Source organism: Rousettus aegyptiacus, unplaced genomic scaffold, assembly GCF_014176215.1.
Source record: "Rousettus aegyptiacus isolate mRouAeg1 unplaced genomic scaffold, mRouAeg1.p scaffold_m13_p_2, whole genome shotgun sequence".
Taxonomy (NCBI): domain Eukaryota; kingdom Metazoa; phylum Chordata; class Mammalia; order Chiroptera; family Pteropodidae; genus Rousettus; species Rousettus aegyptiacus.
The window spans coordinates 105455925-105481901 of record NW_023416295.1 but is presented as its reverse complement, the minus strand read 5'-3'; the positions used below and the strand labels follow the sequence as shown (position 1 = coordinate 105481901).

Here is a 25977-nt window from a genome sequence, read left to right as displayed (position 1 = left end):
CTAATAGATTATTGCCCTCAGTTACATCTAGAGTTGTTTCCGAGTCATAATTATCAAATGATTATGTACACTGAACAATCTGCACCCCTTATTTTTTAGAGCACTTGAGTACTTGAATTCTCACTTTATGCCACTGGGGATAAAAAATTCTTATCCCATTTTTTAGAATGATTAAACAGATGCACAACATCTCATAATACTAAGTAACAAATTTTCCTGTATACAAAAATTATGACATACTTTCTTAATTTTTATAGTATATAAGAGAATTAAAAGACTTTATAAGAGTTATGCAAACTAAATTATGTACATTAATGTTATTATTTGTGCAGGCTGCCTTAGAAAAAGAATGGCTAGCTTTAGATTCCACCCGCTTCCCTTCACAAACACTGCTTCTCCCAAACCAGCTGCACTGGCCAAAGGTAACATGTCATGGAAACCTCTTAGTGCTCGATCTTTGCTCATTTTTTTAAGGTTATGCTATGCTGCAGTGATTAATAATACAATTTATTGACTTGAAAAACATAATTACTTCTAGAAGCCTCTGACTTCCTCCTCTTCCCCAAATGTAATTATTCATGTAGCTTTTCTTTCATTTACTCCTAATTTTTTTCTTTATTTTGGATTTCTTTCAACACTCTATTTCACAGTAGCAAAAAAAAAAAAAAAAATGATACACTTCAGCTGCATATTTGGCAGTAGACTAAAATCACTAGTTGAAAGCACTTTAAAAATATAAAAATATGCATTAAGAGGGCAACAGCTGAAGATTCTCAGTCAGAGGTCAATGAACTGCAATATCTGCTATTTATTTGATAATCTTTGATGTTTTTGTTTCCTGAGATTTTTTGAAGATCTTTTTAATTAATCATTTTGTATATGCAAACTATACCAAAAAGCATACTCCTTATCACTACAACAAAAGACATTTATATGTTTTCCATATATTTCATTTTATTATAATTCTCTATTTTTATATGAGTTTCCCATAGAATGCTACTTGATACTATAGATGTAAAGTAATACAATTTATTTTTACATTTATGTACATTTTTTTTTTCTTCTAAGTTCTCTGCAACTTTAAACTATGGTGATACTGCACTTAATTTACCAAGTCAGCCAGCTCAAGCATGGATGTGTAATGAGAAAGAAAATATGTTTTCATCGGAACACATGCAGTTTAATAGCAGGTAAGCTAAATTACTCTTTAGAGGATCGACCTGTGGATGACATGCTTATAAAGAATATTATACTCCTTGTAGAAGTTACTAAAATAATAAAAATAGGAGCAAATTTACTTGTTTAGAAGGTGGAAGAAAATTTAGTGTTAAAATATAATGATTTTTCTGGAATTTTGAGTGTAAGAAAAATATATAAGATTGACTCATTCAAGTAACTACAAAACTTAAGTGTCAGTAAAATAATGTAATTAATTGTAAACAAGTAGACTTCTAGATACTACTATATGTAAAGATAAGGCTTATAATAAAAATTCCAGGGCTGCATTTCTTTCGACAAAAGGATTGAAATATGCTTCAAGTAATTGAAATGTAAACATTTTAAATTAATGGCAGACATTTATTGCTTTTCAAGATAAAGCTTTTCTGTAACTTAAATAGATTTTACTTTCAAGTTTGAGACAACATAAATAGCTTGCAGTTTAAAAAGCGCTGATATACTTGTATTGATTCAGTTGTGCAATTTTTTCTATTGCCAGATCAGAAAATAGAACTACATCTCAGACACCTGAATCAAAGACCAGCAGAAAGAATTTGCTAAAATCTGAAAAAGAGGAAAAAATTTCAGAAGAATGGTATGTGGTCTACTTTACACTAAAATATTTGCAGACTTTTTTAAATTAGGAGAATTTTAAATGTCCAAGGCAAATAGTTTTCAAGACTTCAAGAATATCTTTTTTAGTTTTTAAGAAACTATGAATCTGTTAAATTACAGATTCTTAAATAGGAATCTAAATTTGTTTTAATATGATATGATTCAGGTATGTATGTTTATATGGATATGCATATATAATTGTGATCTGGATATTTGTTTTGCCTTTATTAAATTTAATCTTTTAATAGGGGCTTTAAGGATATTTCTACTGCTCAGCAAATGCTGAAGAGAGCACAGAATATGAAATCAAAGAAACTAAGGAAAAAATTAGGTATGTAATCAATGTTCTTTGAATATCTATATTTGATAATGAAGATAAATTATTTTAAAATATTTTTATCAAATTATATTTAATAAGAACAGAGATGAAATGCACAGATATGAATGTCTAAGGTAATAATTCCAAAAAGAAATGAAGAAAACTTAGAGAAAATTATGTTATCACATGAAATGATTTGTTATACTCTTAAATGCTATTTTCACCTTTCTCCTATTTCTTATCCGCTTTGCTATTGATTATTCTATCATGCACTGAATATTGTGCTGTAGTTTATCTCTAAACTGCTTCATTTTGGCAAAAGTTGATTTTAAAGAGCACCTGCTTCATGTGTTTATTTCTTTGTGTGTTTCTAAATTGATTGTTTATTCAGTAAACTATATAAATGCATCAGTTCCATGAATATTAGCATAGAAGACTTTACAACTTGACACTTTGGAAAAGGAACACCATGATATATTTCCTTTCATAATTACGCAGAACTTCAAAATTTTCAAAGGCATTTTTTTTCCTATCCCACTTGCCAAGCTATTCTTCAAATTATTTGCCTTTCTTTTTAATCATTTTGGTATAATTACTTAATATGTGGAGTAGGTAATAGGTGTTAGGGCAAATAATAGGTTATTATGACTTTTTAATTATAACTACTTAAGTTTTTTGCATATTGCATATAAGTGCTTTTACTCATAACTTTATAAATATTTCCTCATGAACTCATAGGCTTTAAATGTGTAACATGACTTTTTTAAACCGTTTTGAGTTTTTCTAGCTCATCAGTTTCTTTTATAAAAATCTTAATGTCAGTGAAATGTTTCCATAAAAGTACTGTTAGTCCTGAGAAGAGCATAGACTCTACACTTATCCTCCAGTTCTAGCTGAGGTAAACATACAGAGAAGCATTCAGAAGGTAATTTTTATATTTATTAATTTTTCTATTTATTATTTTTAATCATTAGCTTAATAGAATTCTAAGAAATATATACTGTATAAATATTTAATTTTAAAAAACAAGTAGAACTAACCAAATTACTGTTGGTTTCTAAGGAATAACTGATCTTTATTAGCACAGCATTTGATAAAGAACTGATCATCCATTTTTGTATTCACAAATGTTCAACTTTCCTTTTTTGGTGTTATATTAATGATATCTTCATTTTATCTTTTATCTTTTTGAGATAACTAATACTTGTTGTATACTAAAAGTTTGTCAGGTATAAAGTATTGAAGTTTTAAGCATTTTTAAGGAAAATATAAATATTTCCTCTGTTGATCTGCTTGCTTTATGCCTCCCACACTCTTATTTTGTAAACTCCTGTTAAAGTTCGTCAGGGTTCTGTGAACTAAATACTATGAGGTGATTACCCAGAGAAATAGTAACCCAAGCCCTTAACACTAGTCAGACTCTCAGTCCTAGGGAAGTGGAATCTAGTACAGTACATTTAATAAACTGTTTTATTGTTTCAATGTATATTTCTATTCACCTTCAGCAGTATTGACAAACATTATTTAAATAGCTGTTTTGTGGGTTAAGTTCAAATATCAAAAGTGACTAAGAACTGATTCAGCCAATGTTCAAAATTATTATTTATGTTTAATATTTATATTACATTTATATTATATATTATTTTATTTTTTAGATATTTAAAGTGTGTGCATAGTCTCTGATAGAGCAGCTAAGAAAAAGTTTATTTTGTTAGAATCAGTCTCTGGAAATATATATCTTTCTTGCTAATTCTTGTAACTTAGTGATTTTTTTTTAGGCTGAGTACATTTTTAATAAATGAGCATAGTAAATAATATGTTTTAGCAAAAGTTTTGATAAGGAATATATGTTCATACATAAAAATCATTGCATTAATGGCCAAAAAGTGGACATAACTATTATCAGACAAAAATTAAACCTCTTTTTATCTGTCACAAGGGGGCATGATAGGGTAACAAATAAAAAATTACACACTCAGACATCCAAGTTAACAACCATGTCTTAAATTTAACATCTTGACATGTAGTCATTAAGCATGACCTTTTAGGTAAAAATCTAAAATGGTGATTGTATAATTTTTATGGGGGTACTTACTCTAATTACATGATGATAAACCCAATTGCATTCTTACTACTGTGTGAGGGTCTATATCTCTCTGTTAAGCTTTTGTTTTGCTTTGTGTTTTATCAAAATACTGTTAGATTGATAAGATAAAGGCCATTTTAAAAATTTGAATTCTGAAATTTAAAACTTAATGATAACCTTTAAACTCTTCTCACTTGTTTTTCTACTCCCCCTTCACAATGCAAAATAGAAATATTCAAGGTAAGATTAAAGATGAAAAACATGAAAAAGAAAAAAACTTGAATCTTCTCCAATTATGATGCTACCAGCTTGATGATGTAGCACTTATGTCATTTTGTATCTGTAAGGAAATTATTAAAGACTCTGTATCTTGGGTTTTCTTCTTATAGATTAAAGCATTTTCTAGTACTTTTCCAGTTTTATAATTCAGTCTGTGATATGCTATTAACTTATTTGAATATGCCTAAAATTCTGGCCATAATTTTAAAACTTTACTCACTAATGAGTTAACAGAATTTAAATACTTAAAATCTGTTGAAACAAATATTGGACAATTGGCCAGCTTGAAATTTTCAAGCCACCAGAGGGCAACATTGTTCCTAAAATTGCTAGAGACAAATCCCATCTGTAGGGGTACGGAAGGTGGCAGATGAGGGCTTCAGAAAATAGAAACTTTTAATTAAATGGAACCATTTACATCCTACAGTCTAACAAAGCAGTAATCCTCAAGGAGGTGGGCATAAATTTACGGAGTATGGAAATTTTAATTCATATTTCTGCCATAAAAAAAACCTTAGAACAAGTTGCTCGGTAACAAATAATGGTATTTCTTTTTTGTATCTTGAATATATATTTATTAGCCAAGGGATAAATGAGCCTACAATATTTGATTTATTATGAGAGTGAAAATAGAGCAAAAGGCATGGTGTCAGTTACTTTAAGAAAGTTGCAGATAGAGGAAGAATCCCACTGAGAATGCTGATTAATGAAGAAGAAAGGGGCTGTGCAAACATGTGGTGTGGGGAGCTATCATGAGAGACTCAGTATTGATGACTTCTACTGGGATAAATGAGCCCATCTGCTTTAAAGGGAAGAAGCAGGAGGAGGAGGGAGTTGGGGAAATTGATTGGAAGCCACATAAGAAAATATAAAATTGTGAGGGGTTATTATGATTGACTCAATTTGGGTTTGGGTTCTGATTGTCGTTATTCCTAATAAGTTGTTGCTCTTTCCCTTATGATGGGCGTAAGCACAAAAGAGTTATGACTGGTCTAATTTTTGTTGTTGTTACTTTGTCATGCACCAAAGTAAGACTGAGATAACCCAGGTGAACAAGGAGAGTGAGTGACCGGTTTTGATGTTGAACATTCTTCAGAGAGGATGAGTTCTGAGTATAGGTATTTTGGTGGAGAACAGATGGTAAGAGGCTTAAGGGCAAAGAATAAAAGGATGAAGACATAATATGGCTTTCCAACATTTATCATATTTATGCATTTCAAATTTCATAATTAGACAAAAGAATAGGATGATGCAAACAAAGTTAATTGAGCTATAAATGTAGAGTCACAGCTAGGGAGAAGAATCATTTTGCAGCTCTTTGTAACACCTAGTACACTGTCGAATACATGTTAAGCATTCAGTATTTGTTAATTTTATTTCAATGAAGAAAATAGCATGAGACTATGTTGGTAACATTAAATTATAGCCAAGAATTAAGATAGCTAGAAAATTAGAAAGGCTAACTTTTTAATGTGAATTAAAGCAGTTCATGGGCTACAGCAAAGAAATTATGTTGCCAAATGATAAAGTAACTAGGGAATGTTACAGAGGAGAGATCAAAGACAAATGATATAGAGAAAACTATGGTAAAATGAGTTTTTTGATGATTTCTTTTGTTAAGTAATTTCAAGAAAGAATTTACAAAAATTTTGATTGAATATTACTTTGTTGTGCTCTCAACAAAGCAATAAGAAAACCCATTTGAATAGTAAGATTGCTGAGGGCCTCTACTTGTTACCCAACTGAATTCCCAGAACCTAATACCATGCCTGTAGCAGATATTCAATAAATAAATGTTAATCAAATCAGTAATAAATTGTATAAAAGTCATTAAATACATTTGACTGTGTGTATGTATATGATTATGTATGTGTATTATAGTCATTTAGGTACATGTTTATATTTGGAAAGGCAAATTTAAATTAGTAAATAATACTCTTCAGGAGATGATGAAACATAACTACTCATCCAAACTTAAGATAAAACTTATTTTACAGCACCGTTGTTTTGGGTACATGTAGCAAATGGATAATAACCAGATTTTCCTGTATGAAGTTAATGAGAGCAAAAAAAAAAAAAAAAAACAGTGAGCTAAGATTAGGGTTACAGAAACTGAAAAGGGATTATATAGGGGAGGAAATAATTTTCAGGATATTCTAATTCCTAAATAAAACTATGTTACTTAAATGAGATCATGGACATAAAGTATTGAGTACAGAACCACTTGCATAATAGAAACTCAGTTGACTCAGTTTCTTTAAATATTTTATAAAGATGTATTTAAAATCTATTCCCCAGATACTGAGCAAGTCATACTAGGAGATACAAAGACTTAAGAAAACAGCGAGATAGATGTGTTACTAATGATCTCAGCGGAGCTGTTTTAAATGTACAAACCTGACTTTACCATGTAAGAAAAAGATGTCACAGGAGATTGTATCCTTACAATATCCTTCTCTCTAGGCTTTCTTACTTAGTTGTGTAGTTTTTGATGATGAGAATAGTATCTTATTCGTGGTGGTATTTCCAGGTACTATCAAAATCAAGTTATTTTTTTTTTCCCATCTAGAATTACTAGGTTTCTTGCTTATCATTATCCCTTTGCAATTTGAATTAATTTGTTTTAAATCAATTTAAGGTGGTATAATCAGAGTGTTTTGAAATAAAAGGGTATTGAAAAATCTAGCATTTTTATGTGTTCTCGATGAATAAAATTATATTATTGAGTAAATTGAGCTAGACAACTCTTAAATATTTTATATGTATTAGCTTATTTAATCTTGATAATAGTATAAGTAAAATGCCATTATTATCCATATTTTACATATTAAGAAATCAGTCCATAGATTGTTATTTACCCAAGGAGTACTAAAGAACTGATAAAAGATACATAGATTTTATCCCATGTGGTATATTGAATAAAACAAAATCAATTATGGATTCATTAGTCTATTTCCAATATATTTCACCATATTCTATGAAGGATTTAAAGGTTTTTCTAAGAATGTAAATTGTAAATATTATTATTGCTTATGTTGTAATTGTGTGTTTACCCAGCTGCCATTAGTTGAGCACCTGGGCTTATGTAAGAACAAGTCTCGATACTTTATATACATTATCTCATTAAATCTCACAGTAATATTTCAAAGTCGGTATTATTTCTATTGGACAGAGGAGGAGGCAGAAGGTGAAAGAAATGTGTCCAGAGTCATAGAACTAGAATAAGTTGGAGCTTGGATCTAACCCACATCTGTTTAATTGTAATGTCTTTGCTCAGGAAATACATATTTAAATAGAAAAGTAAATCATGAGTGTGAGGAAAAATTATCAGGTTATAATAAGGTATCATTACAGTATATAACCCATGTAATATATCCTCCCTGAGTAATAATGTTCTTTTTGACATGTTAGTATGTTTTTTGGAAATGACTTATATGTTTTATTCTATTATATATACATAAGGTTTTTATTATTCTTATTGATAACTCATATTAAATACATATTAAAACACTCAACTCTTATTATACCTTAGGAAACATATAATTATGAGAAGTGCCCAAATATTGACGTACATTTTTCCTGATCTTGAGAAATATATCCTGAAGCATGTAAATCATGCTTAGTAATGATAAATTATTACTAGTAAACTAATAGAAATCTTCATTTTGCTCATGCATGAGAATAACTGTAAATACTATTCTGCTCTTCTAATTTACATTCTAAAAAATGGTATCTTGGCATTTAGTTTAAATACGTATTTTGGACTTTATGGTATTTAAAATCTTATTTTTTTCATTTTGCATGTGCAATTCTATTACACTAGATCTTAATCAGAGTCTTAAAGTCTCTTCTTGCAAGATGATGTATGATATTAAGAAAATGTAAAGTGTATGCTGACCTAAATTGTGGTTTTATGGCAATCTATTATTTTTTTATTGAGGTATAATTAACATAAACCAGTTCATTAGTTTCAGGTGTAGAACTAAGTTAACTTACTATAAATGCATAACTTTCCACTTTTTATTCTACTCTTTGTTACTTACTTAACTATTTTCTTTTCTCACAATTCATCAACAAGCAACAACATTTCATCTTAATTCAACTAGAATGGACATTCTAGAGAACCATTCATTACCAATAAAAGATTATAGAGCCTTGCATTTATAATCATACTATTTATTTTATAAAATTAATAGATTTAGAAGTCTCTTGAATATAAAAATATATAGATTGATACATCTTTGATTAATGACATAATCATTTTTATCTTGCTCATCCCATTAGGAGTGGGTTAGTTATCTTGCTTCCATCTCATCTATCCAAGTTCCTCAGAGCTTAGAGGAGAAAAAAGTAGGGTATAAGGTTTTTCCTGTAATAATAGCTTATACCTATTATACATTCATGGAAATTTTACTTTATTTCAGCAGAAATATCAGGAATTTAATAAAGAAGCTAAAATAATAAATAGTGCAGCAACTCCCCAAATAAAAATATAATGTCAAAACTGGAAAATTTAAATGTAGATATTTTCACATTATCAGTATTTTTATTTTTGTATTAAGTAGTGGCTATGTGATAACCAAAAATAATAAATACTTCATTATCTTTTCATGTTATGAGTCTTTTAAAAATATGATCATCAATATCACAGTTTTATAGGGTGGGTATCATTTTTTAATATTATAAAAAATATATAGCTATTTCAGAGAAGTAGTGAGCCAGAGCTGAACTTTTGTCTTATCTTGCTCTTTGGTCTAGATCCCACTGTGCGCCTAGCATTATTCAAAAGCAATGAAAATAAAGTTTCTGTTACAAAATTGTCAAAGAAGACACAACCCAGAAGAGATAGTTACTTTGAAGGTATGGTAAAAAAGATACGTAAAAAAGGTAAGGTAGGAAGGTAAAAAAGATAAAGATGGAAAATTGTATTTAAAACAATTTTTTTAAATCCTCAATAGTCCTAATGTACATGTATTAAAATTATATATAAAATATAATTAAATATAGAAATATGATGATTAGAGCTAAAATACTAATTTAGTGTATTGATTCATTAGCTACGTAGTTAGTATTTGTGTCAATGTTTATGATTCTTTGTATTTTTTTGCAAAAGTTTTATAATACTAAATCATTAGTGTTACTAAGTTTATTTAAATTTTACACTGATGGATAATATTAGCCAATATCAATGTAGGTGATCACATGTTGAAATGATATTCTAATATATTTACTGTACTGCTAATATATACAAATTGCACTAAAATTCAAAATTAAATTCTAGAGTTTTAAAGAATTTACTGTATTTGAAGCTTGTCCAACACACTTTTTGGGTGGAGTACTGGCACATCTAAATGGCTGATTATATTTCTGATTTTAGCATTCATAAAAATTATGGACTTGTGTTTTATTAAACAGAAATACTTTAATTTAACAGAGTAGCAAACATGACCCAAAACAGTTTGCCATTACTTTCTTTTTGATATTAAAATGATCATAATTTTACTTTTGGATTATAATTTCTAATAATAGAGTCAAATATATTTGAATAGAAGTGAACCATTTAGAATTTTTAGTATTGTCTTTTACATTTTAAATAAATCTTAAAATTTATGTATTGTCATAGCATCACTGAAAATAGATGTTTTACATTTCTATTCAGTAATATCTCGAACTAAAGAAAAAGTTAATAACCACCAATTTTATACTTTTCCACAGATTCCTTTTAAGTATTTATAGCTGGAAGACATGGGGTCTAGAATTTTCTTTAACATATAGCAATAAATATATACATAGGAAGACAGGTAAAGAATGTGTGGCAAATTATTTAAATTGTTGGATCAATAAATAATGGTGTATGGAGGTTTGTCTTACCTTTATTTTTTTTAATATTTAAAATTTTCCATAGTACAACATTTTATAGATTTGGTGGCCATTGATGGTGTTAAAAAACAATATTATTTTTAAAATATTTATGGATTAGTATTTTAATAGAATTAAAATGTTTCCAATATAAAATAAGGCTTCAGTTTTAATCAAGATTCATTTTCTTGTTACAGTCTTAATTTCATCATTCACTATTTTAAAAGGAAAAGTAGGAATTCTGCTAAAATCAATATCAATTTCACAGATATTACCTGTTAAATAGACGCATTGTTACTTTAGAAAGGAGATGCCTAGGAAGAAAGATAATTGGGGCATTTTTGCCATTTAAATTAGCATGTACTTCATAATCAAAATGGAAAAATCTATCCTAACACATTCTATTACATTTTCTCTTATACTATGAAATGTGAAGATCGGTTACACCAAGAATAGTATATATGTGTGTATGGTATATTTATTAATATGTGTATTAATATAAAAATACTAAGAATAGTTTAAATAGTGATAAAGTGGCTCATAGAACTTGAAATATTGCTATATGATATGATGTGTATTTTTGTTTCCTTTTCCACATGAAATGCGTTTAGTTTACCGTTTTTTCAACTCCAAGTACATATTGCATTTCATTAATGTCACTATTTCACCGAATGGCCTTTATGTATATACTAGAGATTCTAGTGACTAATAGTTATTTTAAGGCTTTAAAAAAAATGAGCTTGGCAAAATGTTGTACATGGCAGAACTTTATTTCCCTTATTAATGTGTTTATTTCTGCCCCACCCCCACTTTAAGGGGAAAAGAATGAGGCAAAGATAATTTGATCAGTGCTGGCCAGGTTGAACCCCATGTTATCTTTAACCGCTACTCTGGCCTCACCCACCTCCTAGACTCTTATTTTCTGAGTGACCACAAAGGTCAGTCAAACTTCCAAATTAGCAGCCTGACTAACCCCAACTTCCCAGTAGAGGATGCATTTTTAAACCAGTTTTTTGAGATAAAATGGACACAGTATAAAATCCACCCATTTTTGTACAATTCAGTAAATTTCTATATATTTACAGTTACACAACCATCGCAATCTAATTACAGAATATTAGAAGGACTTTTTTTTTCTTAAAAATTCAAATAAAATTAGTATTTGGGCATCTTACTCTCCCATAAATGAGGGCAATCAGAATTAAATTTTGCTGGAGGTTTAGATTGAATGATTCTATGTGGAATAGTATGTCAGCACGAAGGCATGCTGGCACTATCTAATAATTTCCTTGGTTTTCTGGAAGTCAGATTATAGTATTTGACAATTTCTTTCTATCATGACCATTTATTTTATAATAACAATAACATTATCTGATGTTTTAAATTAAATTGAAAAACATTTTTTTCACTTTGCAATATTGTCTATTTGAGATTTCTTGATTATTCTTTTTTTTAATTAAATATATTAGAGTGACATTGGTTAATAAAATTATATGTTTCAAGTGTACAATTTAATAATACATCATATGTATATTGCATTGTTTGTTTACCACCCGAAGTTAAATTTCCTTTTGCCACAATATATTTGACCACCTTTACCCTTATCTGCCTCTCTCCTCCATAAATTGTACTAGCAGGAAAAAGAAGATGGTAGATATACGCTTGGTCTAGGATAAATAATATGAATATCAAATTAAGTTAAATGATATAAAGTAAATAATTACACTCTTTTTAAAGACTATGTGTTACAAAATATCCTTATATTTTACCATTGTGATAATGTTGGCAATATTTTTCTAGCTGCTGTATTTAGACCTTTAACTCAATCAAGGCAGAAGGAACCTTTGACCATACCTATTTTCAGCTGTACCTCATACATATGCAGTGTGTCAGATATTAGTGAGTTCTTTCTATGATACACAATTAAGTGCCTTGGGGCTTTACAGATTCAACTTTGGTTTACTTGATTTATTTGTTTATTTTTAATATTTATATTTATTTAGTGTCAGCTACCTGTCTTAGTTTATCCTGATCACCCATAATCCCTATTTGGGTTTCAATATCTGATCTTATCACTTATTTATTACCTTAAAGATCTTCCTACCCTGCCATTCTCTTCTATAGCTATCACTGGTATAAGAAGAAGCATACCAAAAAAAAAAAAAAAAAAAAAAAAAAGAAGAAGAAGAAGAAGAAGAAAAAGAAGCATAGCTTAATATAAGTGTGGAGTTAGTCTAAGTTTGAAGCTTAATTCCACCATTTATTAGCCTCATGACCTTGAGATGTTATTTAACTTCTCTGTTTAACATCATGTTTCACTTGTGAAATTGAATACTAATAGTACCTAGTTGTTTGGGATTACATGAGATACTACTTGTGAAATGCTTGCAACACACAGTATAAATACATACTAAGTGCTCAAAACTTATCATTAGCAATGGTCAATCATTTTCAAAGTATAGCTTTATTTTTTTCTCTTGTTTGCAATTGGTAGTATTTATTGTATTTCTTGCTAAGTATTATGCAAAAGTTTTACTTCTTTATTTAATCTTCTCAGAAACTCTAAAAAAAATGTAGTATGACTGTCAGCATTTTACAAATGAGGAAACTGGTTTACAGAGTTTGATAAATGACTTGTCCAAAGTCACATAGAGAGTAAGTGGCTAAAGTGAAATGGGGATAATTTCTCTATCAAAACAAAGCTAGCAAAAATCAAACAAAATGCAGAAATGAAGAAAAAGGTTCTTAGGTAATCCTGAAATGTATACAAACTTAGAATTAAAATATTTTAAAAAGAAATAAAGACTAATTTTTAAATTAGATAAAACTCTAGGAGACTATAACCAATTTTTTATCTCTTTCTCATAGCTTTCATTAATATAAATTAAGAAACAGGTTAGTGCCAACATGGTGATAGATATCTGATCTGTGCCCGATAATTAGCTACTACTTCATTATAAATATTAATTATTATTACGATTACCTAGCATAATTAAGTACAAAATCCATTAGGCTCTATGTAAAGAGTAACCATATTTTCAAACACCTATTTTAATTTTCAGATAGATGAGAACCTTTCCACACAGCCAAAAGTTAACACCACATTTTGATTTCATTTATTCCTCTTTTTATTTATACATAAGTTAAATGACTTTTCTGCTTTAATATGCTAAAATTTATTAATTTACTCTTCCTAATGCCAAATTCAGACTTCTGGCTTTGGCCAAGGAAAGAAGCTAGACAAGCCAGGAAAATAACTGGATCTGGCCCAACAACCTTCTCAGAGAACCTTAGTTCTTCCATTCTCTAGGATAATTTTACTTGATTTTAAAGTCAAGTTTCTTAATTCCCAGTTAGTGTTATCATCACAGTTGTCATCACTAACATGCTTCTATTTTTCCTCATAAAACTAAGCATTTACACTTACCATAGGTCCATATACATCATAGATGTTCAAATATTTTTGTATTAAACTTTCAAGTACTAAAGGCATTAAAAGACCCTTAATTTCTTAATTTTTACATAGGAGCATTTCTAATTAAATCACCTTCTTTTGTGGTATTTTTTTCTGTATGATTATAAGCATTTTCTTCTCCAGTTTTCTCCTATAGACCTGTAGACCTGTTGAACCTTACCATGTATGAAGTTCACACAGGTTAATACTGAATATAAACTAAAATTAGAATGAGAATTGTATTTTTTTGGTCATAATTTATACAATTGCTTTTTTGTAATTTTTAGAAAAGGAGGCACCTGTGTTACTTTATACTGTAAAATATTCTTAAATAAAATTTGGTGAATTTCACTAGTCTACCTCACATTTTGTTTATGATTCTAAATTGTCTTAAGTTCTATCTACAGTGTGTTTTTATCCTTCCATTTAATTTGGTGAATACATTAAAATTCTCTCACCCCCTCCAAAAAATAAAATACCAGCTTAGAGCAGAGAGTCATATTATATAAATTGTTTTGAAATAGGTCTTGTACTTCCACAGCTGTGTAGAGTACTTGCTAATAGTGCCAACATAACTAGATATAAAGAGCTGATAGACTAAATGCCACAGACATGCAAACAACCAAAGACATGCTCTTAAGAAGAGATGGTCATAAGCATTTTTATTGAGCAAAACCCAATATTAGTCAAAGTAGACATGGATATGTATACTTATAAAATATGATCTGTTCATTGATACTTCAGTTGCCAATAATCATTATAACTTGGTATTACTATTTTCCCACTAAATTTTAAGCTGCGTGTATCTCCTTAATATCTATGGTCCTTAGCGCCTAATGCATAATCAATGCTTAATAAATGTTTGTAATGAAGAAATAAAAACAGGACATTACCCTTAAATAGCTTCAAATATAAGTGGAAATGAAACGTGTTTTTATGTATTTGAATATGCTGCTTCCTTTGAAAAATTTGGCTCGTTGACCTAAGCATTGCAGAAAATCTCTTCACTTGGCTATTTCTTGTTATTTCAGGCATTAATCACTTAAGGAAACTTCTCTGATTCTAGCTTGGAACACCACTCACTGTGTTCCTACAGTATACTGAATAAGCTTTTATCTATAAATAATGTAATGTGATATGATATAATTAATAACTCTTTACTCTTGACTACACTTACCATTTGTATAAGTCAATGTTCCCAGTGCTTTATCTACATTAACTAATGGAATTCTCACAACGACCTTTTGAGGTGGGATACAAAACTTCATTTTTCTTAGAAAACATAAAATCTGTATTAACAATAACTTAAAGAACAACTAGCAAAATTTTGTAGTCTAATTTTTGTATGAACTTTTTTTTTTATAAGTTTATTGGGATAACATTGGTTAATACGATTATATAATTCTTAGGTGTACATTATAATTTGACATCTGTATATTCTATTGTGTGTTTACCACACAAAGTCTAGCTTCCCTTAGGTACCATTCATTTGATACCCTTTACCCACTTCATCCTCCCCATACCTCATATATTTAAACCCCTTTACCCTGTCTACCTCTCCCCTCCTCCCCTCCCTCACTAATAACCACTACTCTATAGTCCTCTGGTAACCACTAGTCTATAGTCCATGTCCATGAGTCTCTGTTTGTTCTGTTCATTTGTTGCTTTTAGGTGTATATCCCACATGTAACTGATATCATGTGATTTTCAACTTTTTCTATCTGGCTTATTTCGATTAGCATGATTATCTCGAGGTCCAGCCATATTGCCACAAATGGTAGTATTTCATCTCTAATTATGACTGAGTAATATTCCATTGTATATATGTACCACAGCTTATTTAGCCAATCATCTCTCATAGGATACTTTGGTTGCTTCCATGTCCTGGCCACTGTGAATAATGGTACTATGAACATCAGTGTATAAGTATCTTTTTGGATATGGGTTTTCAAGTCTTTGGAGTAAATACTCAGCAGAGGGATTGCTGGATCATATGTTAGGTCAATTCTTAGTTTTTTGAGGAACCTCCGTACCGTTTTCCATTGTGGCTAAACCAATTTGCAGTCTCAATTTGCAGTACATGAGGGTTCCTTTTTCTCTGCATCCTCTCCAAAATTTGTTATTACTTGCCCTGTTGATTATAGCTATTCCAACAGTTGTGAGATGATATCTCATTGTGGTTTTGATTTGCATTTCCCTAATAGCTAGTGATGTTGAGCATCTTTTCATATGTTTGTTGGCCATTTGTATGTACTCTAGGGAGAAGTGTCTGTTCAGGTTCTCTGCCCATTTTTTGATTGGATCATTTGTTGTTTGTTGTTATTGAGTCATATGAGTTCTTTGTATATATTGGATATTAGGCCCTTATCTAAAGCATTGCTTGCAAATATATTTTCCCATTCAGATGGTTCTCTTTACCTTGTTGACTATTTATTTTGCTGACCAGAAGCTTTTTAGTTTGATGTAGTCCCAATCATTTATTTTAGCTTTTAATTCCTTTGCTTTTGAGAACAAATTCATAAAATCTTCTTTAAGTACAAGGTTCTTGAGTTTAGTTCCTATGTTTTCTTCTATGCATATTATTGATTTTTGTCTTATATTCAGGTCCTTAATCTATTTTGAGTTAATATTGGTGTGTGGTGATAGACAACAGTCTAGTTTCATTCTTTTGCAGGTGGCTTTTCAGTTTTCCCAGCACCATTTATTGAATAGGCTTTCCTTTCTCCTTTTTCACTTTTTGTCAAAAATTATTTGCCCATATAAATATGGGTTTACTTCTAGACTCTCAATTCAATTCCACTGGTCCGTGCGTCTGTTTTTCTGCAATACCATGCCATTTTCACTACTGTCACTTTATAGTACAGTTTGAAGTTGGGCAGACTGAGGCCTGCAGCCTCGTTCTTTTTTCTCAGGATTGCTTTGGCAATTCAGGGTCTTTGGTGCTTCCATAAAAATCTAATGTTTTTTGGTTCTATTTCTTTAAAAAACTCTGATGAGTTTTTGATGTGGCTTGCATTAAATCTGTATAATGCTTTAGATAATATGATATTTTTAACTACGTTGATTCTTCCAATCCAAGAACATGGAATGTCTTTCCATTTCTTTGTAGCTTCTTCGATTTCTTTTAATAAGGTCTTATGGTTTTCATTATATAGGTCCTTCACATGTTTTGTTAAATTTATTCCTAGGTATTTTATTCTTTTTTTTTTTTTTGCAATTACTAAAGGAATTATTTTTTACTTTTCCTGACACTTCATTACTAAAGTACAGGAACGCTATGGATTTTTGAATGTTGATTTTGTATCCAGAAACCTTATTGTATTTGCTTATTGTTTCTAGTAGTGTTCTTGTGGAATCTTTAGGATTTTCTATATAGAGAATCATGTCATCCACAAAAAGTGACAGTTTGACTTCTTCATTTTCTATTTGGATGCTTTTTATATCTTTCTGTCACCTGATGGCACTTGCTAGGACCTCCAATGCTATATTGAATAACAATGATGATAGTGGACAGCCTTGCCTTGTTCCTGATCTTAGAGGGAAGGATTTAATTTTTCACCATTAAGTATAATGTTGGCTGAGGGTTTGTCATAGATGGCCTTTATTATGTTAAGGTACTTTCCTTCTGTACCAGTTTTGTTAAGCATTTTGATCATAAATGGATGATGTATCTTGTTGAATGCTTTTTCTGCATCTATTGATATGATTATATGATTCTTATTTTTTAATTTGTTTATATGCTGTATCACACTAATAGATTTGTGTATGTTGAACCATCCCTGTGCCCCTGGGATGAAGCCCCGTTGATAGTGGTGTATAATCTTTTTAATATGTTGCTGTATTTGGTTTGCTAGTATTTTATTTAGGATTTTAGCATCTGTGTTCATGAGAGATATCATCTATAGTTTTCTTTTTTTGTGTTATCTTTACAAGGTTTTAGTATCAGAATAATATTGGCCCCATAAAATGAGTTGGGAAGTATTACCTCCTCTTCAATTTTTTTGGAAGAGTTTGAGGAGAATAGGTATTCAATTTTCTTTGAACATTTGGTAGAATTCACTGGTGAAGCCATCTGGTCCTGGACTTTTACTTTCTGGTAGGTTTTTGATGATTGTTTCGATTTCCATACTGCTGATTGGTCTATTTAGATTGTCCAGATCTTCTTGATTCAGTCTAGGAAAGTTATATTTTTCTAAGTACTGGTCCATTTCTTCTAGGTTATTAAATTAGTATTATATGCTTTTTCATAATATTCTTGTATGCTCTTTTGTATTTCTGCAATATCAGTCATAATTTCCCCTCTTTCATCCCTGATTTTGTTTATTTGTGTCCTTTCTCTTTTTTCTTTAGTGAGTCTAGCCAGGAGGTTGTCAATTTTATTAATTTTCTCAAAGAACCAGCTCTTTGTTGCATTTATTTTTTCTATGGTGTTTTTCTTTTCAATTTTATTTATTTCTGCTCTAATTTTGATTATTTCTTTCCTTCTGCTGTCTTTAGGCCCCATTTGTTCTTCTTTTTCGATGAAGCATTAGGTTGTTTATTTGGGCTTATTCTTGATTTTGGAGGTAGGCCTATAATGATATGAACTTTCCTCTTATGACTGCTTTTGCTATCATTATCATTTGTTTCTATGCATCTCTTCATCTCTCTCTTTTTTTATTTCTTCTCTGATCCAGTCATTCTTCAGTAGCATGTTGTTTAATATCCATATATTTGTGGTTCTTCCTGATTTCTTTTGGCAGTTGATGTCCAATTCTAAGTATTATGCTCAGAGAATATGGTTGGTATGATTTCAACCCTTTTATATTTGTTGAGGCTTTCTCTGTGTCCCATTATGTAGTCAATTCTTGAGAATGTTCTATGTGCACTAGAGAAGAATGTATAAGCAGCTATTTGGGGATGGAAGGCTCTGTAAATAATTATGTCCAGTTGAACTAATGTGTCATTTAAGGATGTTATTTCCTTATTGATTTTCTGTTTGGATGATCTGTCCATCTACCACAGTGGGGGTAGTTAAGTCCCCTACAATTATAATATTTTGGTCTGTTTCTCCCTTTAGTTCTGCTAGCAATTGCTTTACATATTTGGGGCTCCCCGATTGGGAGCATAAATATTAACAAGTGTAATGTCTTCTTGGTGCATGATTCCCTTTATGATTAGTAAGTGTCACTCAGTATCTTTCTTTCCCTTTTTTTATTTTGAAGTCTATTTCATCTGGTATTAGTATGGCTACTCCTACTTTCTCTGAATGCCATATGCTCGAAATATCATTCTCCACCCTTTCACTTTGAGTCTATATTTGTCTTTGGAGCTGAGATGTGTTTCCTGGAGGCAACATATGTTGGGTTTTGTTTTTCGATCCATTCTGCAACTCTGTACCTTTTGATTAGTGAGTTCAGTCCATTTACATTTAGGGTGATTATTGAAATATGAGGCCTTCTTATAGCCATTTTATCTTTTCCTTTCTGGTAGCTTGGTGTTTCCATTGCTTCCTTGTTCTTATGTTTCTGGGGGATTTTGTTTGTTTGTTTGTTTGTTTTGGTTGGGTTTTGTGGGTTTTCCCTCTGATTCTTCTTGTTTTATGTTATATACTTCAGTTCTGAATCTTTGGTGTGTAGTTACCATTACGAATATGAAAGGGATAGTTATATATATACGCTCATCCATTTTCTTCTGCAGGTGCCTTATCTCCATTCCCCTTTGCAAATTTGGATCTTTAAATCACCCCCTTTTCAGTCATTGTTATCTCAATTTGTTCCTATGTATGCTGAATGTTCATTACTATCTTGTTACAACAATTCTCTTATTTAAGCTTATAATACCCTATTCTTAGTAAGATTTGCACCCTTCTGTTTCTAATTGCCTGATAGTCACTTTACTCCTAATTATGTTTTTCTTTCTTTTTTTTTTTTTTTTTTGTCATTTTGTTTTAGATGAACTGACCCCTTTCATTATTTCCTGTACTGCAGGCCTTATAGTGGAGAATTCCCTCAGTTTTTGTATTTCTGGAAAAGTTAATTTCTCTTTCATATCTAAAGGAGAGCTTAGCTGGATACATTGTTTGAGACTGGTAGTTCCTTTCACTTAGAAGTTTAAATATTTGATTCCATTCCTTTCTTGCTTGTAAGGTTTGCACTGAGAAGTCTGAGGATAACCTAATGGGTTTACTTTTATAAGTTACCATTTTTTTTCTCCCTGGCTGCCTTGATAATTCTATCTTTGTCATTGATTTTTGATAACTTTAATATAATGTGTCTTGGTGAAGGCCTTTTTGAGTTGAGATAATTGGGTGTTCTGTTGACCTCTTGAATTCCAAGCTCCAGCTCATTCCTTAAATTTGGGAAATTTTCATCCACTATTTGTCTGAAAATGCTTTTTAGTCCCTGCTCTTTTTCTTTGCCTTTGATAATGTCCATTATTCTTATTTTCTCTCCTGATGGTATCAGCAAGTTCTCTTTCTTTATTTTTCATTCTTTGGCTTCTCTCTTCTTTCTGATTTATTTTTAGGTCTGTCCTTGATATCACTGATCCTTTCCTCTATTTGGTTGACTCTATTTTCCAAGCTTGCTATTTTATTTTTCAACTCTTACAGTGTGTGTGTGTGTGTGTGTTTTTTATTTCCAGAACATCTGTTCTATTCTTTTTGAGGGTTTCTATCTCCTTGCTCTGCTCATCTAGTTGTTTTTTTTAATTCCTGAAATTGTTGATATGACTCATTTCAGAATTCATTGAGTTTTTTCAGAAGCACCAACCCGAAGTCTGTCATTTAAGTTGCATATTTCTATGTCTGTACGCTTATTTTCTGGAGATTTTTCTCTTTCTTTCTGAGATGCCTTGTCACCTTGGTTGTTCATGGTGTTTAATGGACTATTCCTCCACCTGGGCATTAATGGAAGTATATTCTGCTGTTTTTCCAGAAAGAAGGTCTGTAATATAAAGGTCTCTCTTTAGCCTGTTGCAAATAAAGAAGGTGCTTTTCTTTTGGTTTCCAATAGGTGATGTCTAAGCCTCTTGGATCCCTGCTTTATATAAAGCCTTGAAATACCTTTTTGAAAAAATTTCTTGTAAATATTTAATCTTGCTTGCTACCCTCAGTTTCAGTCCCTGTCAGTGTCAGTGGCAGTCTTGGCAGCATTTGCTCAGATTCCCCTGGGGCTCCATGGTGATCGGTCTCAAAGGGCATGAGGGGAGGAGCCCTCTGGCTTGGGAGTTGGGGGCTGCGGCTTAAACTCAGTTTTGCAACCGGGGCCAGTAAAAATCAACTGTTGTTTCCCTGCGGTCTTATCTTGCTTCTCTGTCTTCTGCCCTGATGACTGAGCCCTTATGTCCCATGTGGGGGCTCACAGCAGCCCCTGTCAAGGCTGTCCAGGGAAGTTCCCATACCTTCACCCCTCCCCCTCCTCCTGCAAGAAGCTCCAGTGGCTGCAAGAGCAGCTTCTTTGTTTCTCCCACTCCACCACCTGACACCCTGGGTTCTGACCTGTGGTAACTCTTATGCACAGATCTCACTCTCAGACGTGCTGGTGTGCTGTTTGGGTGTTTTTAATTTTTTAGCTTGTTGTTTCAAGGGGAGAGATCTGGGGACATCTGTCACTATGCCATGTTTCTGCCTGAATCCACATCATTTTTTTTTTTGTATGTTTCAGCATGACTAATAGAGATGAACCCAGGGAAAGCATCAGTAGCAAAACTAAATAAAATTGAAAAATAAGTTGGAGGCCCAACTTAGAAATTATTGAAGATCAGGAGCTATATTTTAATTTCTTTTTTTTTTTTTTAATTTAATGGTAACCTTTTATATAACTATATCTAAAATCTTTGGACGGCCTCTTATTGCATTAGAGCAAAATCTATATATCTTGGCCCACCTGGCATAGGAAATACCATAGGGTATATGAAGGCATTTTCTTCTTTCAACTTCCTCAGATATTGTAAGCATTTTCTTACTTTGGGGCTTTCGTACCGCATCTTTTTACCTAGAAACTCAGCCATCTATGTTTGACACAAATGGCTCTTCTCATTGTTTACTGTGCATTTCTAGCCCCACGAGAGAGCTCTCCCTTACAATAAATCCTAAAGGAGCCCTTTCCTCTCTACCCAGCCACTCTCTGTCATGACACCTGCTGCATTCATGGTTTTTATCTGCTATTGTCTTATATATTAACTTAAACTATTACTTATAAGTTGTGTTTTCACCAATAGACTTTTGAAAGGAGAAACATTATATTCTTATTCATTCTTATATTCTCAGCACCTAGACTACAGACAGGGACAGAGTTGGTACTCAATAGATATTTGAATGGGGAAGAAAATAAGTGTATATGACATGCATATAATTATAACTTTTTAAATATATTTAGACACTATCATGCCATTTAGTAATATGAAGTTTGGAGTCATTTAAAGTTTCTACAGAAAAAAAAAATGTGTTGTTAGGGAATTTAGTCCACTGAAGGATAAAACAAACTATAATTTTTTAAAAATTACCTCTCGATAAGGGGGATTCAGGGAATGACAATCTAGGGTTAAAGAGTACATTATTAAACTCTTCTTTATCCACATCGGTTATAATTTAAATTTTCTAATTTCCCCCAAATTCAGCCATAGTAGAATGTACATATTCTACTCCAAAGTGTATATTTATATATTCATATAAGTCATATATAACTATGTATGTATGATTTTCATATATTATGCATAAATATATAATATATAATTGATATAGCTATATACTCTATATATACTTTATATTTCATGTACGTGTGTGTGTGTGTATATATATGTGTGTATATATATATATAGTTGTTAAAAACAGAAAAGGATTTTTACAGAGCTGAGTTTTTAACAATGAACCATGATATGTAGCCTGTGAGATTTTATTAGCTTATTTTTCATTAAAAAATAAAAGGAGACTTTTTCTTCTTATAGTAGAGGACTGTTTAATTCAGACCACTCTTCTACAGAGGACAACTACAAAAGTTAGAAATTTTATTTTTTAAAATCTACTTTAATTCATTGAAGAACTAAGTAAGTAAAGAATTATGAGTCAAGAAGGAAATCCAGATTGCTGAGAAGCTGAGTAAAGCTTTGATGTCACCATTTTAGGTGAACTGAAATAGACTTTCTACAAATCTCTTGCCGAGAATAAACATACACCATCTCCAAAAAAATATAACAAGCTTCAAATTATCTCTATAATTCTTCCTATACTATAGTTGACAAGCAATAAAATAATAAATAGGCATAGAAGGAGATGAGACAACATCATTGAACACCACAAAAAAATAATAGACAATAGAAATAGAACCAACAAATTTCAGATAATTGAGAGTTTAAAGGAAATGTATATAATAATTTAGGGCATATAGAAGAAGAAATTTAGAATTTCAACAAAATGTTAGACCTATAAACATGTCCAAATGGAAAGTGTATAACTTAGAAGCACGATGACTGAAATTAAGAAGTCAGTGTGTGGATTTAACTACAGAACTGAAGAGAGAATTACTAGTCTGGAAAATAGCTCTGAAAGAAATATCCAAATTGAAGCTGAAATAAAAGAGAATAGAAAATGCAGAAAAGAAAAGATACAGAAAAATGTCTAGCATGTATGTATTTATAGACCAAGAAAGAATGAAGAGTTTAAATAATATTTGAAGAGTTAATGGTTGAGAATTTACCAAAAGTAAGGAAAAACCTCAAGTTATGGATTCAGAAACTCCACGAACTACAAAGTAAATACATACAAAGAAAACTAGTACCATAACACATCAGAAAAAAATTGCTAAAAACCAAACACAAGAGAAAAAATTTAATAAGAACCATAGTGAAAAAAAATTATATTTTCATCAAAGGAGCAACAATAATAAAGCAACTGCTTAATAGAAACCATGAAATACAAAAGACAATTGTTATTGATAGTGCCCCCCCCAACAAAATTAATAGGTTGAAGCCATAAATCTTAATGTGACTATATTTGAAGATAAGGCTTTTAAGGAGGTAATTAAGGTTAAATGAGGTCAGATAAGTGGGTTCCTGATCCACTAGGACTGGTATCTTTATAAGAAGAGGAAGAGACACCAAGAAAGCATGTTCACAGAGGAAAAAGAGCCAAATGTGGATACAAGACGAAAGTGACGAAGGAATAAGGCCTCAGAAGAGACTAAACTTGTTAACAAGCACCTTGATCTCAGACTCCAAGCTTTTGAACTATGAGGAAATAAATTTCTTATTTTTAAGTAACCAGTCTGTGGTATTTTCTTATGGCAGCCCATGTTTCGAATGAATGTGATGACACATTCAAAGTGCCAAGAGAAAATAAGTTCCTCCATGAAAGTGTCCAGGAAAACTTTCTCTTTCAAAAATGAAAACAAGGCACTTCTGCCACCCAGCTCCCTACCTGCTGCTTCTCTGTACAGCCACAAGGAAAATGAAGAGGACACAGAGAAATTGGGAAAGATCAGTGGTTCCAGGAGAAATCCATAGTACCCTTGCTTTATCTATGTTGTCCTTGCCTCTGATAGAAACGTCTCTACCCACCTGCATTAGAGTCCTGCATACTGGCTACCAAGGACACTTTCTATACTTCTGGGACAGCCAATGATCCTATCAAGGTGTCAGAGAATTATTACGAAACTTTATATGAAGGTCATTATTGCGAACTATCTATCTAGTCTTCTATCTAAAGAAGGCCAAATGACATAAAGAAGTAACAATGGATTTGGACTAAGAAGACTTTAGGTTTAAATCTTGTACAGACACTCACTGTATGATCCATGTCTTGGTTTTCTCAACTGTAATTGAGAACACCAATCTTATGATATTTTGAAAACAAAATGATAACCTAAGGGCTTCCAGATAAAGATGATGTATATGAAAACCCTCACCAAAACTTCAGTGGAGATATTATTGACACATTGTAACAAATGGAAAGATTAGGAAGGGACAGCTACAATAGAATTTTTTTAGTCTAGAACATTAAAATATAAGTAGTAATGATGAAGCAAAAGCTTAAACCAGCAGTGAAATATGAGAACTATCTCAAACTCAGAGTTCCAAGAATTGATAGTGAATAGGATATCAAAATAAGTAAGTCTGTGTTACCCTTGAATTTTTTTCCTTACTGTTGAATTGTACATCTGAAACTTACTGGATTTCATTAACTAATGTCACCATAATAAAAATAAGTAAAAGGAAGGAAAAAGGAAGGAAGGAAGGAAGGAAGGAAGGAAGGAAGGAAGGAAGGAAGGAAGGAAGGAAGGAAAGAAGGAAGGAAGGAAGGAAGAGAGAGAGAGAGAAAGGGGAGGGGGGAGAGAGAGAGAGCATGCGCGAGAGAGAGAGAAAAGAAAAGAAAACAAAACAAAACAAAACAAAACAAAACAAAACAAAAGAAGAAAAAAGAAGAAGAGAAGAGAAGAAAAAAGAAAAGAAAGAAAGATTCTTGAATTTAATTCTTTAGATAGGCTAAAACAGAGTCTCTGAACTCAAAAACCACCAGACTTATTTGAGAATCTTGGCACCTTGCTAAAACTAAGAAGAGTAAGTATAGATACACACAATAAATCTTAAAGTCCCAAGCTCTTCTGCTCAGCTCTCTGAATGCTGATAATCATGTTTTTTAGTCAATCTGAGTGGCCATAACAAAATGCCATAGGCTGGATGGCTTAAAAAAATATGAATTTATTTTTCACACTTCTGAAGGCTGGGGAGTCCATGATCAATTCACCAGCTGATTTAGTTTCTGGTAACAGCTCTCTTTGTAGCTTAGAGAGAGCCGCCTTCTTGCTGTGTATGCACATGACCTTTTCTAGGTGTATGCACAGGGAAAGAGATATCTACCTTTCTCTTCCTTTAGGGCCTCTAATCTCATCATGAGGGCCCCAACCTAATGACCTAATCTAACCATAATTACCTCCCCAAAAGCCCATCTCCAAATATCATCACATTGGGAGTTAGAGTTTCAACTTAGGAACTTTAGAGAGACACAGACATTCAGTCGATAGCACCATGTCTTTAAATGCCAGGAAAGAGATTGGAAAAGTCTTTCTGGAGATTCTTATCATTCTAAGAGGAAACATCTAAACATTGACATCAGGTATTTTCAATATAAAACTCAGGTAGGTCACCTTAAGGTGAGGCTCTAAGATAATA

The 25977-nt window shown here is 31.5% G+C and overlaps 1 protein-coding gene across 10 annotated transcripts in view; it reads left to right on the top strand.

Annotated features, from left to right (window-relative positions):
- The window catches only part of LRRIQ1 (leucine rich repeats and IQ motif containing 1), a 188908-nt gene that overhangs the window by 98244 nt on the left and 64687 nt on the right, over positions 1-25977 (top strand). For 4 of the 10 annotated variants that reach the window (XM_036236955.1, XM_036236962.1, XM_036236961.1 and 1 more), the window contains exons 19-23: positions 333-422; positions 1069-1190; positions 1718-1813; positions 2082-2164; positions 9276-9377. In XM_036236955.1, coding sequence (XP_036092848.1) covers positions 333-422; positions 1069-1190; positions 1718-1813; positions 2082-2164; positions 9276-9377 — 493 coding nt within the window. Of the gene's footprint in view, positions 1-332; positions 423-1068; positions 1191-1717; positions 1814-2081; positions 2165-9275; positions 9405-25977 lie in introns of all 10 variants that reach the window. The other 6 variants (XM_036236954.1, XM_036236957.1, XM_016143639.2 and 3 more) reach the window with 4 other exon arrangements.